Genomic DNA, 17,696 nt, shown 5'->3' with positions numbered 1-17,696 from the left:
TAGTGTGGGGAAGCTGCTGAGTGTGTTTTTAGAAGGAGGAGAAAAAATAAAAATTATTTTTCAGTTGACATTGGATTAGGAAGAGTAGAAATTTGCTACATCCTCAGGTTTATAGCTAGAACCACGTTGTCGTTATCACAAACCCACCAGGACCTAAATTTGAAGCATAATATGTGTATGTTGCAGGCATTAGAGAAAAGAAACAAAAGCAAATCACAGAAGAAAATTTAAAAGCTTTTAGTGTATTCTTTTAACTATCAATTACCTCTGTGATTTTAAGTCTGATTGCTTTTGATGAAACTTTCAAGAGTAAAAGGGTAAAGGAAAAACTATAAATCTAAGGAAAAATAAGTTTATTGCTAATTTTTTAAGTCTTCTACAGTTACATAGCAAGGAATGGGTAGCTTTTTATTGAAATGGTTTAGGTTTTCCCAGTTTGCAATGGAAACTTCTGTGAAGGATCCAAGGAGGACAGCTAGTTTCTGCTCGCATAGAATTCTTTTTCATGCACATGGTATCTCCAGTGTCTTTTATGTTTAACCCTGTTTGAGTAGCTACTTGGGAATAAATTCATCACTTCTCTGGTGAAACATGGCAACTGTTTAGCAACTTGTATGATTTAAGACAGGAAATGAAGTACTGTCTTAGTAAATTGCAGAGAAATTTTCATAAGGAAATGTAATTACCCAGACTAGAAATTGGCCAGAATATGAAGTTAAAATCGCTGCGTATGCAAAAAGTTCTCAGTTTGCTTTTTAACTGGGAGGTGATTTTCAGTAATATTGAATGAATTTGGAATCACAGTGCATTACTTTTGAGATCCTAATGCTTGCAGTGTCTCACACTGTAAGTTAGTGAGTCAAATATTGATCTAAAATCTCTTTGCAATCTTACTGAAATGCTGTTGTTTCCTGTCATACTGTATGGGGATTACTTTTTCATCACTGTCTGAGAGGGAGACCTTGCTTTTCCACTCTTATAGGTCAGAGAACAATTCAGGCAGGAAGGGACATTTAAAGATCATTTAGCCCAAACCCCTTGCAATGAGCAGGGACATCTTCAGCTAGATCAGACTGCTCAGAGCCCCATTCAGTCTGACCTGGAATATTTCCAGGGATGGGGCATCTACCACCTCTCTGGCCAATCTGTTCCAGTGTTTCACTACCATCCTTGTAAAGAATGTCTTCATTACATCTAGTCTGAATCTACCCTCTTTTTGTTTAAAACCACTACACCTTGTCCTGTTGCTAAAGGCCAAGTCATGTCCAGCTTTTCATCACCTGGTAACCCCAAGTCCTTCTCTGTAGGGCTGCTCTCAATCCTTCCATCTTCCATCCTATATTGATACTGGGGATTGCCCCAACCCAGGTGCAAGACATTGCACTTGGCCTTGTTGAACCTCATGAGATTCACATGGAGCCATGTCTGGAGCTCCTGATTCTAATGAAGTGTGATGAAATTACTGTGAAAAGTGACATCACTACAGGCTGCATTGATCTGTGTGGTTTACATTTTTTATAACATCCGTACCGTGCTTTACTTTGGACAAGAGTGCTTAGATCTGTGTTTGATCAATATGTTTATAAATTTTTATTCCACTCTGAAGATTCCTAACATGTTATGATAAATATGTTTCACTGCATTCCACTAACTGTTCTGATTCTTAGATCTTGGCACTGCAGTTATTTCTTTAATGAGATCTATTTGTCCTATGTCAATTTTTCAGTATGCTTCAGGTAGCTTTTTTTCAGATAAAGAAAGGTAATGAATTGAAAAGATTACTTATTATAGGAAGAAAAAACATGTTCAAAACAGGAGAGGTTTTTGCTTTCCAAAATAAAAGTTAAAGCAACTTCAAGTCCTAAACTCTCCTCACATCTCCCTTGGAAACTCCCTCCTTTACTGTAACTTTGTGGTCTTAATGATATTCACAGAGAAGCTGATTTACTGAATAAAGAGGTTCTTTAAGTTTTCAGTTTTGGAACATTACCAGTGTGTCTGAACCCAGGTTTCAAATTTTACTGGCATTTTGTTGGCAAACCATTTTTTTGGAGCCCTTTCTTATTTGGGTATGTTTCCTGACACCTTTGGCTGTATGGTACTGTGTTTTAAAATTCTCTTTTCCTTTTTTTTTTTAAGAGGAAAAGCCTATAAACATATACAAAGGACTAATTATAAAATATCTGATATAAAAATAGGAAGACAAGAAATCTACCAGCTGAAAAATGCAGTGAGCAGGAACAAAAATGAGCATTTAATGGTAGAGTTTTACTCTGCTCGTTCAGCAGGCCTGATTCTCAAGGCAATTCTACAAGCAAAGCATGCAGTAATCCAAGGTCATGATACAGTAATTTAAATCAGGCTTAAGGATATGAGTGGTAAGAAAGAGATGGTTTAATCTTCCCTTCTGTCCACTGGCCTCTTTTCCTGTTGCTTCCCTTTTGCCAGCAGCAGTGTTCATTTATGGTGAGCCAGATAGGACCATTGATCCAGGCAAAAAATAACTCACATGACTTTGCCCTCCTTGCAGTCTTCCTGCAGTTCCATTTAAACTATGTTGTTACTAGTGCACTGCTCTCACAAGACTAGCCAACTAGCCAAAGTATACTTAAGTTCCTAACCTATGCCATTCATAGTACCAACACATTATTCCTGTGACTAGTATAGGACAATTTTCTTTTCTGTAGTCTTTATTGCAGTAAGGTACAAGGAAATTGCAATCCAACATTCCAGTACTTTTTTGTTTTCCACAAGCCTGGGAGGCTGTAATCCCTTAACTCTCACTGATGTATCTAAGGAGTTCAAAGAGAACTGGACAGTAGAAGGTCTTTCTCTACTGACATTGCTGTAGAGAAACCTACTATAAAGTGAAAGAAGCTATGAATTTTGTAGTAGAACAGAAGAGTACATTGATGTTGTAGTGTATTCTGGCACATATTTTGATTGCTGGATGTAGGCAAACTTAAAGCAGTGCAGAGTGGTAAGATTTCTGTCAGTTGAGTAAGCCTCAGCAGGATTAACAGTCTAGGTGTTCTTCCACCTTTATCAGCTGTGGGTGTCAATCTTTTGGGAGCCTGCATGTTACACCTGGTGGTATAAAATATACTGTATGGAAAGTGGAAGATGGATAAAATTAAATATTCAGGCTAGTAAGAGAGTACAAACATTAATCTAGGATCCTACTTGACATGGAGATTACAGTGAACAGCTTTTGGGCTAAATTACTAGTTTTGTAGCTATTGGATAGTTTCTGACTGATGTCAACTGAAAGGACAGCTAGGAACACCAGAGATACCAAGTTTCTGTACATTTCCTGGAGTCAGAGAATCACTCAGATTTGAAGGGATCCCTGAAGGTCTCTAGTCCAACCTCCTTCTTTCAGGCAGGGTCAACAATGAATTCAGACCAGCTTGCCCAGGGCTCTTTCCAATCGGATCTTGGGAAAGTCCAAGGACAAAAATACTCCACAGCCTCTCTAGGCATCCTATTCCAATGCTTAGTTACCCCACATTTTCCTTGTTTTTTCTTATCATGTAGCAGTAGAAGTTCTTGTTGCTATGTTTCTTGTCAAGGTCTACTGTAGCTGAGCTTCAGCTTTCCTATCCTTGCTCGTCTGAATAGGGTTTGTGCATTTCTCCTTCAGAGCATTTCTCCTTGCTCCCATCTCTTTTGTGCGTTCTTTTTACAGTCATGAATTCCCTTTTTAGCCAAACCAGACTCGTTCGTCTCCTTATTTTGCTCACTCTTGTGATGGACCATTATATTGCTTGTGGGGCCATGTCTGTTGATCTCCCTTGCCCTTCAGAACTGCCTCTCCTAAGACCCCATTTATCAAGTCCATGGACTCAATTCTGCTCTTGTGAAATCCAAGGTTTGTACTCTGTCACTTACTTTGCTTATTCCTCAGAATCCTGAACAGCATTGGTTCATGGTTGCTATGGCCAAAAGCTGTGGTGCCATAGATAACCACCTGCTTAATTGGTTCTCCCTTGTTTGTAGCAGATCAAGTTAATCACTGCAGTTGATCATCTGATACTTGTTTTAAGAGCTTGTTCCTAGCATCCTTCATGAGTTAGCTGAATTGCCTGCATCCCACTTTGTTTGCCTTTTAGCAGATACTGGGAGATACAGCACAGATCCAGAGCTTTTCCTATTCTGATTGGCCAGCACAGCCTCTGGAAGGCCATTCAAGCACGCAGAGCTTGGAATCACATACAACATCATGGAGTTGCAGGCTATAGAAACAAGATGGAGGGAAGTGGAGGAGAGTTTAGGAAAAATATTTGTAGGCACATGCTTATTTTCAAATTGAACATAATGGACAGAACTAATGGCTATAAAACAGTAAAGCAAGCATAGAGGGTGCCTTTTTATCCAAAACAATCTAAGAAACTGGTAAAAAGGCAATGCTGCTTTCCACTTGACTAAGAATTGAAATTGTTTTTAGTTGCTTTTAGAATACTCTGTAAACAAACTACTTGAGAATGAGATTTTCAGACAAGGAACTTGAAGCGACAGGAGAAATCTCTCCATAACTCAACCTTTTTGTGCCCAGGTACTTTTAACGTCTGGAATGTAATGCTGCCTATTGCAATACCTCTGCAATAGTGTAACACAGCAGGATGCATTAATGAGAATTTCAACTTTAAACCCACAACGTCAATGAAATTTATAGTTGTCAGGCTGCTAACATTCAAAAGTAGTTTTTGTGGTTTCAATTCCCATTTTACATTCATGTAGGAAGAAAAAGCATTGCAGTGGCTAGCCATGAAGAGAGAGTCCTTAGACTTGAAATTTCGATAAAACAATTAAGTATTGTTTATTACTCTTGACAGCATTTACAGTGTGCACTGTTGTGCTAGAATATCTCTCTTAAGATTTCAGCTGGTTTAATATTCTTGAATACCAAAAGTGCCTTGCTCACATTTTGGAAAATACCACAAAAATGTTCAAAGCAGAAAAGAAAAAATTACTTAAACTTCTGGTATCATCCTCTGCAGTCATATAGGTGCTATCTGATTTCCTTCTTGATGAGTAAATTTGTCTTCAGATGTTTTCTGTTTCTCTATTCTTCTATCTCAGTGTGGTCTTTTGACTTAATATGTAGAGCATGCTAGTTAAAGGGCACAGAAAAGAACAGAGAATTTCTTGAAGGAAAAAAATTTGGAAGGAAAATGTGGTGAGCACAGTGATTAAGTCACTCTGCAGAAAGATGAAATAGTTAAATCTGCAACTGATTAAGTTGAAAGAAAAGAAGGGAAGTCAGTAACTAAAAAAGTGCACGTACAGTTACTCTTTCTGGTAAGGAAAATCCAAACTGTTTCTCCTGGAGAAAAAACTAACAAGCACACACAGTTTACAGAGCTCTGAACTTTTGGGGGGTGGTTTTGTGGAGTTTTTTATTATCAATGGCTTCATGGTTAATCCAGCACTATCTCAGGAAGTAGTAAAAATAAATCTATCTGTCTCTTGCTGTATCAGTCGGGTATTAACAACTTCCCCATGTTGTGTCCATTAAGGATTTTCTTAAAAGTACAAACTTGATCTCTGCATTTAATATGTTGTTACCTGCTGCCAAGCCTCTAATAGCTACATTCATACATTCAGTTAATCATCTCTCTTTGATCTAGAAGCCTGTGTTTTGGATTCATAATGAACTTTTTTCCCTGCTCTGATTATTTTCCTCCCATCGTGGCAGCACATGACTTTTTTTTTTTTCTTTCCCTATTTAAAAACAAATGCGTGAATGGAGAAGTAACAGAAATCAATGTATATAAACAAAGCCTGTAATCTCTTCATAACTGTACTTCCAAATTTAAATTAATTTTTCATGTTGCAAAACCATGAACTTGGTGTTGTAACTCAAATCACGCTGTTCCCAGAAGGCAAGGCTGAAGCCTCATGAGCCTCCTAAGGGAGAATTTTCCCTTAGGTCCCAGCATAAGAGATGTAGTTTTCACATTAAAGGTTGGTGGTAGATGGGTGAGCCTTGGCCTCATGTGTAGGATCCAAAGGAAAGAGCTATTGAGCTGTATTTCATGTAAAATGAAAAGGGCTGCTGAAGAGATCTTCTAGCTGTTGCTCTTTGACAATGTCTCGCTGATTCAGAAGTAATGTGGGATAACGTTGTGGAGCCCGTCAGAGCTTCTGTCAGTTTGAGTTTGGATATTTCTAATGAGCAAAGGCATTTGTGGTCCAGACTTTGCTTTGGGCCCTTCAATAGCGTCACAAATTGGTGGTTGTGAAAGCAAATCAGCCATCTGAAATATACTCTGAAACCTTGAGGAGCCTACTTGTGTTTTGCTGCTGACACAGCCCCAAGGGTTACTGAAACCCTGCTTTTCAACCTGCAGAGCAGGATGGATAACAGTTCCTTAGCTTGTCACCTACCTAAAGATGTATGTCTGTGTGTGGCAGGGAGACACTTCTGCTTGCAGCTGGTGCTTGCTGTCTATGGATACTTGCTTGAGTGCAGAACTTGAAACACCTTTCATACATATCTGAAGTTCAGCAGAAATAATTTTGAGCGGTACTCTGCTGGTTTGGACTGCATTTACCTCCAAGACAAGATTGCTTTTATATGAATGAACAACATGATATTTGTGCTCATATTAGAAGTAGGCTTGTAGGCTATACATCACTTTCTGGGTTTCCCTTGCTGGCAGCATCCTGAATATCTGTTTTATCTGTTAAATAACTTCCTGAACATGTGAAATGGAGTAAGATTGTAGTACAGTTCAGATCTGTTTTAAAGTGGTTTGAATGAAGTTCTCACAGTAGGGTTTTTTTCCTTCTTCTTCTTTTTTTTTTTTTTTTTTAAAGTCTAGCATTGACTCATTTGGTGGTGTTAAAGTGCATTTTCTACTTATCCCCAGAGGAAAGTTAGTATTCTTTTAAGTGAAACTATTTTAAAAGCAGAACACAAGCCTAAAATAAGCCAGTGTTCTCTAGAGTTCTCAGAAGGTGTAGATTTATTTACTGTAGTTAAATCATAATTAGTTCTCAGGGGATAGTGTATCTTTTAAACTGCTTTATTGCCACCATATTGGTTTTCTAAATAATCAGAAACTGCTGCTCTTATATTCTGTAGTATGAACAAAAAATTTACTTTAAGTAGAAACAAATGTCTCGAATTGCTAGTTGTCACTTACTGAAGATAGTGATATACAAAAAATAAGCACTCCAAGAAAACATGAAGAAATAAAGAATGTATGTTATCAGAAGGCACCTTAACTCAGCTATGGTTATAACTTTTTTTCCACTGTAATAGATATAGTAATGTTTTACATTATCATTTTTTCAGGGTTGTTTTTTATTTTTTTATTAATATTTTAATGCTTTCAGGTCAAGAATAAATGTTAACTGAAAACGGATAACTGGTAGTGCATTGTTAATATAAAATATGACCTGATATTTAAGCCTAGATTTTCATGAATGTAGCTTAGTGTTCCAGCTGATAAGCATGGGGTGTTTTCTTTTCCTAATTGGCAGGTTAATGTTTGAATTGCCTGAGGAGATGGGTTTAATAGCGATTGCTGTTCGACAAACACAAGGGAAAGGTAAGTTTCCTTCTAATGCTGATAAATATGTATTAAACATGTGAAATAAGGCATTTTAATGTGATCTGGCTGCCTTAAGGATACATTATGAGTCTTTTTGATACTATAATCTATAGAATAATTGTGTCCTCTTCTCTTCCCACTTGAACTCTAAATTCAAACTCAAAGCCCAAGTTAGCAGAGACCAAAGTAAACATTTTCAGGATGTTTGGTGGCTTTTGCAGAAATGATTTAGTGGTCTTCTAGTTTCTGCCAAAACTTCTCCCCGGTCATGGAAACAGCCATCACTACATTTAGTGTAATACAGACTTCCAAATCAGAACTCTTTTTTTTTAATTAACTGGAATAAGACCGGGTCTTGACTTTCTCTGAGATAATGGTTCCCTGATCTTGCAGGAACTGCCTGAACTTGAACTGTGATGTGGGCTTTTATGCCCTTTTGCACTTAAATATAAGCAAGTCCTGTCTCTTTACCAGCAAGGTGCTAGCACTGATTTAAAGCTGCATTCATTTTATTAGAAGCCTAATAAGCTCTTCTGAGTACAAATCTACATGAAAACGGTTATCTGGCTTTCAGTACAGATCTGGCTTGTATCGAGGTGATTCCCAGTGCGGGTGGATTTCTAGATTCATAAAGAGCATCTTCAGAAACAAGTCTTCATTTAAAGAAAGCAAATTAAAAAAAAAAATCATAGAATCATGCAATTGTTTTGGCTGGGAAAGACCTCTAAGATCATCAAGTCCAACTATCGACCTGACACCACCATGGCCATTAAGCTGTGTCCCTAAGTGCCATGTCCACATGTTTTTTGAACACCTCCAGGGATTGTGACTCTGCCATCTCCCTGGGCAGGCTATTCCAATGTGTATACCAGGAAAACCCTGGTAGCAAGTCATGTAGAAGACTGGAGGAGACTGAGTAGCAGTATGCACTTGAATCAACCCGCTGTTTTTTAAAGAAAAAGCTTTTCTCTTTAACTGTTTTTCTTTCAAAGTTAGTTTGGAAACAGCATTACAGGACTTAGAGTTGATTCTTGGATGGATACTACTGAATCTTTCTCTTTTGTAGCTGCCTACATTAACAAAGTGGTCTTTTTAAAAATACCTGTTTCTTGAGTTGAAGTTAACGTCTTTTCTCTCCTTCCTGAGGTCGTGGTGGAAATGTTTGGCTCAGTCCTGTGGGCTGTGCACTATCCACTTTACATATCACCATTCCTCTACATTCCAACCTGGGCCAGAGAATTCCTTTTGTTCAACACCTGGTGTCCTTGGCAGTGGTAGAGGCAGTTAGATCAATACCAGGATATGAGGTATGTCATTCTAATTTATCTCAAAATTCCTCTTTCCATTTTCATTAAATTCAGATTTAGCTGTGTTCTTCTGTGTGTTGAATGACCAAATGCATAATGCAGTTCTTCAGCACTAATATAGTGGCAATCTTAGCCTTCATATATGCTTGATTATTTATGTTTTAAGAAATGTAGTGTATATAAGATGAATACTGTCTTTTTACTGAGTTGATCAACTGTACTACACTCATTGCACTCAAATCTCATGAAACTTAAGACTCAAGTCTTCAGCAGTAAAGAAAATGTCAATTTTGTTTGTCTAACAATTGAGTTAATTTGTTTTGATTTTGAAGGAGTTGGGGGGAAAGGGAGGAGGGAAAAATGAATAAAACTGACAAATCCTTTTCTGCTTTTTCTGTGGGTGCTGTTTCAGTGGTCACTTTATCCCTTTTAAAGGATTTTTCCAACCCTTGTTTAAAGTTGAAAACTGATTTCTAAAGCAAGAACTTAGGAGTATTGCTCTCAAGAGGGAATCAAGTGTCCTGTCATCAGTATTAAAATGAAGAACCAGTCTTCTTCCTCACCTCATATATCTTCTTTTTAATGTTACCATTTCCTAATATTTGCTAACTATAAAACTTCGGTATTTTACAGAAGTAGTTAACTAAAGCATATGTTTCCTATATTACTGAAAATCAATGACTTATACACATTTACACATGAACTTTATTATAGTGGCACCCAGTAGCTTTGCTGTAGTTTAGGGTCTGTCAGCCTTTCCATTAAAACCTTCTAACTTCAGTGCTTCATAACTTGACTATAAAACCAAAATGCTTCAGGCTAAAATTTGCAATAGCAAATATTTGGTGAGAGTGACTAATTTAACCATTTACAATAGAAGGGTCAAGCATTAGCTTTGTAAAATATGAGTCTGACGGGGGAAGGAGTTAACTTATGAATGGAGGTGGTTTTGCTTCTGCACAACTGCCCTGGTATACTGTGGCATTCAAAAGGAGAAATGCAATTGAAGTATTAAATATTTAATGTTTACAAACTATTTATCTATAGTGTATTTACTACACATAGCACATGTACAATGCATAGCTTGCTGAATCTCTTATGGTTTACATTCACCCTAGGCAATGGGTGAAACCCATATTAAGACTCTGGTCTCAAATACATTAAAGCAAAGAAATTCAGAGTTAATGCTTAAATTTCCCTTTTAGGCTTAAGTAACACAGTGCTTGTATGCCAGGTAAACATCCGTGCAGTAGCTGAAAACAGTGAGCTAATCTGCAGATGAAGTTTCATTTTCTCCTCGAAATTTCCATTTTTCTGTGGGTTTGTGTCAGAATTGTAAGGACACTCTAACACACTTTTAATGTCATTCCTTATACCCAAACACCAAGTCAGGATTTTCATTAAAAAATCTGAAATACCTTCATCTCAGTTTATCAGCCAGTCATAACTTTTAGGATCGCCATGAATGCTGTCTATGCTAAACAGACACCAACTGAGGTCTTTGTTCTGGGTCCTCACGGAGAAAATCTGACTGCTCAGTTGGAGGCTTTACTGTCAGATGTTAGTGCTGCAAGTGCAAGTGGCTTTATATCAAGAGAATTCTTTGCTTTTCCATTCTGAGAACAGCAGGCATCTCTCTCCAGTAAGTGAAGATAAGAATGTGCTCTGTTTCTAGCATATTTTGTGATACCCATAATTTCTCTGACAAGTGAATAGTTGTGCAGCACCTCGTAACTTCATTTTGTGGCAAAGTCTCTGCTGCTGTGTAGTTTGTGTCTTGTGAACGCCCACTTGACTTGGTTGTTCTTCATGCTTGTGTGTCACTTAATTGCAGAAATAATGTCTGGTGTATGTTTTCATTAAGTATGATCTACTGAATAGCTCTTCAGAAGGTCTCTTAACACTGATAGTACTGTTTAACTGTGTCATACTTTGCATGTCTCAGGAGTCTTCTATGAATCTTTTCCCAGTGTGAAGAGTCCAGTTGTTTTGCATAACGAATATGAATTGGTGATACTCTCTCTTATAATGCTTTGATAGCAAAATCAGGTAGTATTTCCTGTCAGTGTATGTGTAATGGACTCCTCTCTGGCCTTTAAATCTGTCAGGAAAGTAGACATGCACCCAGGTGCAGTTTTCACACATCCTGTAAAGGGATTTCATAATCTACAATAGGAGGGAATGCGACTCTTGTAGTCCTGGAGCACCTCCCATAATTTGCCTCTGGGGATACAGTCATGTGCAGTTTTTCAAACTGCAGGAAGCACATTTGCTTTCTTTTTGTGTTTAAGTAGCTGGTGCAAAGTTCAGTTCAGTTCTGTACTTTCAACAAAAACTTCTCTATTGCACTGGAACGCTGTCACACAGCACAGTTTGTGTTTCCAGCTCCATGGTGTCGCTTGAGCGTAGCTGCCGAAAGCATGAATATACTTAGGACGTTACTAAAGTATTGACATAGTTGTGAACTGGAATTCCTCCTGTCTGCTAAATTTCCTTTCTGAAATTCAAGATGTCATTGTTGTCTTGGCTGGTTTCTGCAAGGATCTTCAAATACGGTGTTGATGTTGTTGTTGGCTTATCCTGATTGTGTATCAGCAGTGAGTCATATGGGCTGCCACAGCTGCATCTAGCTTGATTAGAACTTTTAAATCTTTAACAGGCACCTTGTGAATGAAGGAAATTATTTCTGTGAAACCTCACAGTTTTGAGACTGAAAATCCCTAGTGTCTTTGGCTTCCTTTTGGTTGTTCTTTTATTATCTGCCATAATGTTTTTCCTCTTTTTTTTTTTTTTTAATCTTTTTTAATAGACACAATTCTCTGGCAGAAATAAATAGACACATTTCTCTGGCAGCTGCAAACTTCTGTAGTAAACCACCTAACCACGTTACTTAAATAAGTTCTCACTACGATAAGCAGCTAGTGGTACCATATTTGGTGTGGCACAGAGGTGCAAAAGATACAGAACTATGGAATGATGAATAAGATGTTTTCTTATATGATCAACATCAAAGAGTAAAGTCTTTCTAAATATATGTTCTTCTTTCTTTAGGATATTGATCTGCGAGTAAAATGGCCAAATGATATTTACTACAGTGATCTTATGAAGCTTGGTGGAGTTCTGGTAAATTCTACACTTCTTGAAACAACATTTCATATACTTATTGGTAAATGTCTATTTTCAAGGTTTTCTTTATAACTGTGGGTTTTTTTTTTTCCCAAAGAAATTTGTTGTTACTGTCTTTATGGGTTCAAACGATAAGGACATGAACAAATAATGACAGCAGGCATAAGGAAATAAACTGCAATATTAAATCAAAAGGAATCACAAAAAAGTAAATGTTTTCGTTCTTCTTAATAATCCCATATGCTTGACAAAGAAAATGTAAATGCAAGCATCTGGGCTGATGTAATGGAGTTCAAAGAAAGATCATTACAGGAGAGAAGGAAAATGTGCTCCTTGATCCATTGTAAAACTAGTAGAATATTCTGAAAATTTTATCCTTCTTTCAGTTTTATTTTCCTTTTTCCTTTGCAATATGACAAAGAGTTAAATTAAGAATGTGCCTTTTAAATCAGGAGAAAGGGAGCTGTCTTAGTTTCCCCTTTCATCCTTTTAAAATCTATTCCTAAGTTGTTTCTGATGATACCTTTTCTAGAAGCTAGAATACTGCTAGTGAAGCAGCAGTAATGATTTGATGAATTAATCGCTTTCTGTAGTTCTCTCTGAACATAAAATCTGTGAACCAGTTGGGAAGGCTGGGTGACAGGGCAAAGCGTGACAGTCTGTTCATTGTGAAGACAAACATTCATAGATTCACAGAATACCAGGTTGGAAGGGACCTCAAGGACCCTTCAGTCTAACCTTTAAGGGTAAGAATACAGTTTAAATGAGATGACCCAGCACCCTGTCAAGCTGACCTTGAAACTATCTAATGTAGGGGAATCCATCACCTCCTTTGGGAGTTTATTTCAATGTTTAATAGTTCAAATGGTGAAAAATTCTGCCTGGGTAGCTGGTTCCAAAAAGGTAGCACAACCAATCTCAAAAAGACTGTTACAAATATTTTCCAGGAAGTCCCAATACTGTAACAGGGGAAGACATTTAGGTGCACAAATAAGTATTGAGATGTTTTTAGCATTTCAAGTCTGATAATCTTCCTGCTATTTGTTAAGGAAAATTTTTTCCCTAACCAGCAGCAGCACAAATCTGTCAGACATGCTTAGAAACCTGCCAGCAGAGCTCTAGCTTCTGATTCCAAAAATAATTCTCTCTGCTGTGTCTAAAAAATTAAATGAAAGATCCTTAGCAGGTCTAAAAGTTTAAAGAAGACGATGATAATATTTGGTTTATATTTGAATGTAGCACAGTAGATAGGTGAGGCATCTTGTAAAGGGAATATGGGCATGATATGATTTCTGTCAAAGTGCTGTAAATTTTCAGGCTAGAACAAGCAAAAGAGTTGAAGTAGTCATCCCTTCGTTCTGTGAAATATGCACAGCCATTAAATTTTCTGTTCTGTTGTGCTATCCCCATTTTGTAAATAATCTACATGTACAGAACGAAAGCTGCGCCGAGACACTTAGAAGTCTCTCTGTGTCGTTTACTGCTTCCTTAAATTTTTCCAGGACCTATTCTGGTTAACAAAAGAAAAGCAAAAATTACTCCAAAAAATAGGTCACCTTACCAAAATCTCTTTGCACATTACATATTTGGGTTGGACCTAGTATTTCTTACTCTAAACTCCAAAACATTCAAATTCAAATGGAAACTTTCTATATGCATTCTCTCTGATGTCCCATAGGAGTCATCATAGTGGTGATGGGTCTGAGGTGTGCACTTTCTCATCAACTTTCTTTCATCTTGTATCTTCTGAGACTTACTTGCCATGTACTAGTCCAAGGATTTTTTTTCCATCATTTTCAGAGATGTATGCTGCTGAGAGTAGTGGCTGTGATAACTTCTAACATTTTGGTATTAGTAGTAGCAATGAGATAAAACTTCCCCAGCAGGAAATCTAAATCATTAGAATCAACCTCTTTCAACAGTCATGCAGATTCCTTACCTATACCTCAGTTGTTTATGTGACACTCATAAATACATGAAAGTGATGATTAAAATCAAAGGTCATCTACGTGACTTCTGTACTCTTGAGAAATACCTCACAAGAATAAGGCAAAGGCCAGACCTGCATTTTTACCTGTACCATGTGCTCAAGGCCTCACAGATGACACAGTTCATGTTTGTACTTTCAAAAGTGTTTTTTAATTTTTTTTTTCTTTTAAGAACTTAATTGTTGCAGGGCTTTTGGAAGAAGAGTTCTGCAGAAGAATGTACTTCGTTAATGTGAGGGCCAGACTCAGAGCAGACGTCGGTAGCCAAACACGAGTGGAATGCGCAGGACAGCCAACGTGCTGGACCTGCAAAAGCTCTGTCTGCCTCTGTGTGCAGCTAAGGCATGTCCAAACAGTGCAGAGATGCTGAAGGCAGGGCAAGCTCTATGACTGGAAGATGTATCAGCCACATCAGCATGCTGCAGGATCAGCCCTCAAATGTGTGTTTTCCACTGGTCTCACAGTGGCAATGCAAGGGTGCCCTAGGTTTTTCAAATTAGCTGGCTACATTTTTACCACCCCATTTATCCCCAGAGGCTTCTGCCTCAGCTGACCTCACCATTTCAGTCTATCTGGTAACTGTTTAAATTTTTCTTTGCCAAGCAGTGGTCTCCCTATATACAACCCTGAGTGCTCTGAGCCTGCAGGTGAACTCCAAGGCCCCATTGTGCACCCTGACACTACCAACCAAGTTTAATAGCCCTGGTCACTCTTCACTTGTATTTGAATGTAAACAGCTGAGTTAGGTCTAGCTGGCATGACATATTTTATTTTTCCAGTGCATTTTCCTTTGTCTCTTTCCAATAATACATTTCACCTCATTTCCATAGGATCAACGTATGGGGGATTGCTATCACCGTGGCTTTCTCTGCACATGTTCTCTGGCTAGTTAAAAGTTGAAAACTCCTCTTCACTGAAGAGATCCTTCTCCCCATAGTTAATAAGAATTTCTTCTTTATGTGAATAGTCTCCATTAATAGCAAATTTCCAAAACAGTGTATCTGGACCTTCTTGCAGATGAAGGTTTATCATGTCTGAATCTGATTGACAAACAGAGGTTTTATCCCAAATGTCTGAGGACAGGAAAAAAAATTACTAGGAAAAAAAAAAACAACCAGGTAATACAATATATTTCTTCACATCCCTCGAAGCCTGTTTCAGCAGACTGCAAAAGAGGCCCCAAGAGCCACATATAAATTAAAAAAGTGTTCTGCCAGTGCTATTCTAGCTGGGGAAATCTCAGTGAGAGACTTGAGGCTTCTAAAGGATATGCTGTGGTAAAATAGATTAAGCAAACTGGAGTCTTGTATGGCAAAGTTAAATCTTCTGGGCTTTTCAGAGCAAGCCAAACAAGGCTTATCAACTGAGTCAAAAGGCTTCATTTTCAGAAAATGCAGTCAGCTAACTGTAGTTAACAGAAGGATCTCTTAATCAAATTTTACACTGAAAGACAAGTCTCCATCTGAGGGTGTGATCAATGATTGACTCTCAATTAGCTAATGATTTGTCAGCTTCCAGGGAGTAAAAGAATTTCTGACTTTTATGTTACTGTAACCAATGTGCAAGTTATCATTTGCCATCTTCCTAAAGGCCCATTGACAGGAAGGAGTGCTGTTGAAAGACTGCATTGCATTCACTTCTGCAGTTCTGAGGGGGTGTTTTAAGGGGAATGAGCAAATAAAATCTGGACTTAGATTTGTAAGGAAAAATGTAAAGGTGTAAGAAAATTCAGAAAAACAGTTACTGGAAACAAACATCCTTAAAGATAATCTTACAGGGTAGTTGAATTGAGTACTGACTTTCTGGTGGCAAAAAAATGTTCGTATTTACAGATCTTGTCCCCTTCTTCCGGTTTGTTTTCTTCAGGCTTTGGATTTAATGTGAGTAACAGCAACCCTACCATATGCATCAATGATCTCATCACAAAATTTAATAAAGAAGAGGGGACACAGCTGAAGCCTTTAACTGCTGACTGTCTTATTGCAAGAACTGTAACTGTGGTAGAGAGGCTTATAGATATTTTTCAGGAGAAAGGGCCCAATGGAGTTCTTCCCTGTTACTACAAGTACTGGGTACACAGGTAAGTTTTATGTTTTTCTTGACCTTTTTTTTTAAAAAAGTTGAAAAGAGCTCATGGGTGTTTTGTCTTTTGCTACTAGATCTTATTGCCTTTAATACTAGTGACTGAAGTAAAATATACTTCCAAGTAGGATGTAGTTTTTTAAGGGAGAATAAAAGTAGCGCATGGTAAAATCAATGGACTAGCACAAGTTAAAGAATGCTTCAAGGTATTTTACATGTATCATCTCAAAACAAAGGGAATTGGGAATGATTTGTTTAGTGATGAAGCCGCTCTGCTCATGCCTTTCATAAAATACAGACTGTTTGGATTAACTCCAACTCTGCTAATTCCGTAGAAAGAAATTAAAGCAGGTAGAAAATGCTGCTGAGTGCTATTCTCTGTGAAGAAACAGTGAAGTGGGAAACAAAAATACTCAGCTAGACACTTGTCTTCTAAGCTGTGTTTAATTGTTTGTGGAATGTCCAGCAATGAATTCTTAACCATCTGGTTCTCTTTGTTCGCAGTGGTAAGCAAGTCCGTCTGCACAGCGAGGAGGGCCCGATTGCGTGGATAGTCGGCATAGATGATTATGGGTTCCTTCAAGTCCACGAAGAAGGCAAGGGTCTACAGTCTGTGCACCCAGATGGCAACTCTTTTGACATGCTGAGAAACCTCATCGTCCCAAAGCATGAATAGTCCGTAAAGCTCACAGTGCAAAGGGAGGCTCTTTAGTATTGGCACTAAGCAGCTGAATTTGCTTAAAGGTGGGAAGGGCAGCTTGATTTTTTTTTTTTTTAAATCCTGATTTTCTCACATCTTTGCTCTGACATGGTTAACTTCAACAGTTAAGAAAAGGTAATTATCTCATTGCTGAAGGCCTTTATTCTTTTAGTAACTTTAAAGCATATCTATGTTGCCATTCTTTGTAAGCATCTGTTCTTTAAAGAGGAGCCTGAATGCAAAGGAATACTTTGCAATGGACAGAACTTTCTTTTCATTTACGCACTGTATTTGATAAACTGAAGTGAGTAAATATTATCCTTTTCGTGTCTCTGTGTTTTTACTTTACTTTAGCACAGTGCAGTCAAATAGATATATTTTTACTGATGTTTGTTTAAACTAAACTCTGGTTGATGTGTTGTCTGCAGTGGAAACAACTGGAAGAGCTCATTTTATGTTTCTGAATTTACTGGGATTACCACTGTGTTACAGCTCAGGTTTAAATGTAGAGCCTTACTGATTTGGTTCTTCTTCATGCAGGCCTGTACATCCTGCACTGTGATCTCCAGTCTTGTACTCTTCCATGGCTGTCTTAACTCTCTGGAGAGTTTTCTGCCAGTATTTAAGAACTCTGTTTGGTTGACCAAATTATTTGTACTCTGCTCTGTCAGTTGGATCTGAGTAAATAATCTTGTATATCCTTCGAATCTTAGTCTGCCAAGAAGCTTCAGCCCCTTCAAACATGGTCCACTGGAGTAGTGTGTCACCAAACTACAATCTTCTTATCTGGGTTATTGTAGAATCCTGTTTCAGGAGAGGGAAGTCCTAATTAATTTAGAATTTAATAGTAATTCTTTTGTAATAGCAATGAAGGTAAGTGAATAAATAAGAGAAAGTGTTAAAACCCCTGTTGTGAACAACTACTACAGCG

General features: G+C 37.8%; 1 protein-coding gene across 2 annotated transcripts in view; it reads left to right on the top strand.

The window, feature by feature from the left end:
- The window catches only part of HLCS (holocarboxylase synthetase), a 123,288-nt gene extending 106,511 nt beyond the window's left edge, over positions 1-16,777 (top strand). For both annotated transcript variants that reach the window (XM_054386265.1, XM_054386257.1), the window contains 5 exons: positions 7,492-7,559; positions 8,709-8,869; positions 11,921-12,035; positions 15,850-16,063; positions 16,570-16,777. In XM_054386265.1, coding sequence (XP_054242240.1) covers positions 7,492-7,559; positions 8,709-8,869; positions 11,921-12,035; positions 15,850-16,063; positions 16,570-16,741 — 730 coding nt within the window. In that variant the 3' untranslated portion in view covers positions 16,742-16,777. The remainder of the gene's footprint in view (positions 1-7,491; positions 7,560-8,708; positions 8,870-11,920; positions 12,036-15,849; positions 16,064-16,569) is intronic.
- Positions 16,778-17,696: the final 919 nt, after the last annotated feature.

The sequence above is a fragment of the Indicator indicator genome, chromosome 1 (assembly GCF_027791375.1).
Source record: "Indicator indicator isolate 239-I01 chromosome 1, UM_Iind_1.1, whole genome shotgun sequence".
Classification (NCBI taxonomy): Eukaryota; Metazoa; Chordata; class Aves; order Piciformes; family Indicatoridae; genus Indicator; species Indicator indicator.
The sequence above is the reverse complement of the archived record's forward strand: the minus strand, read 5'-3'. Positions and strand labels throughout refer to the sequence as shown.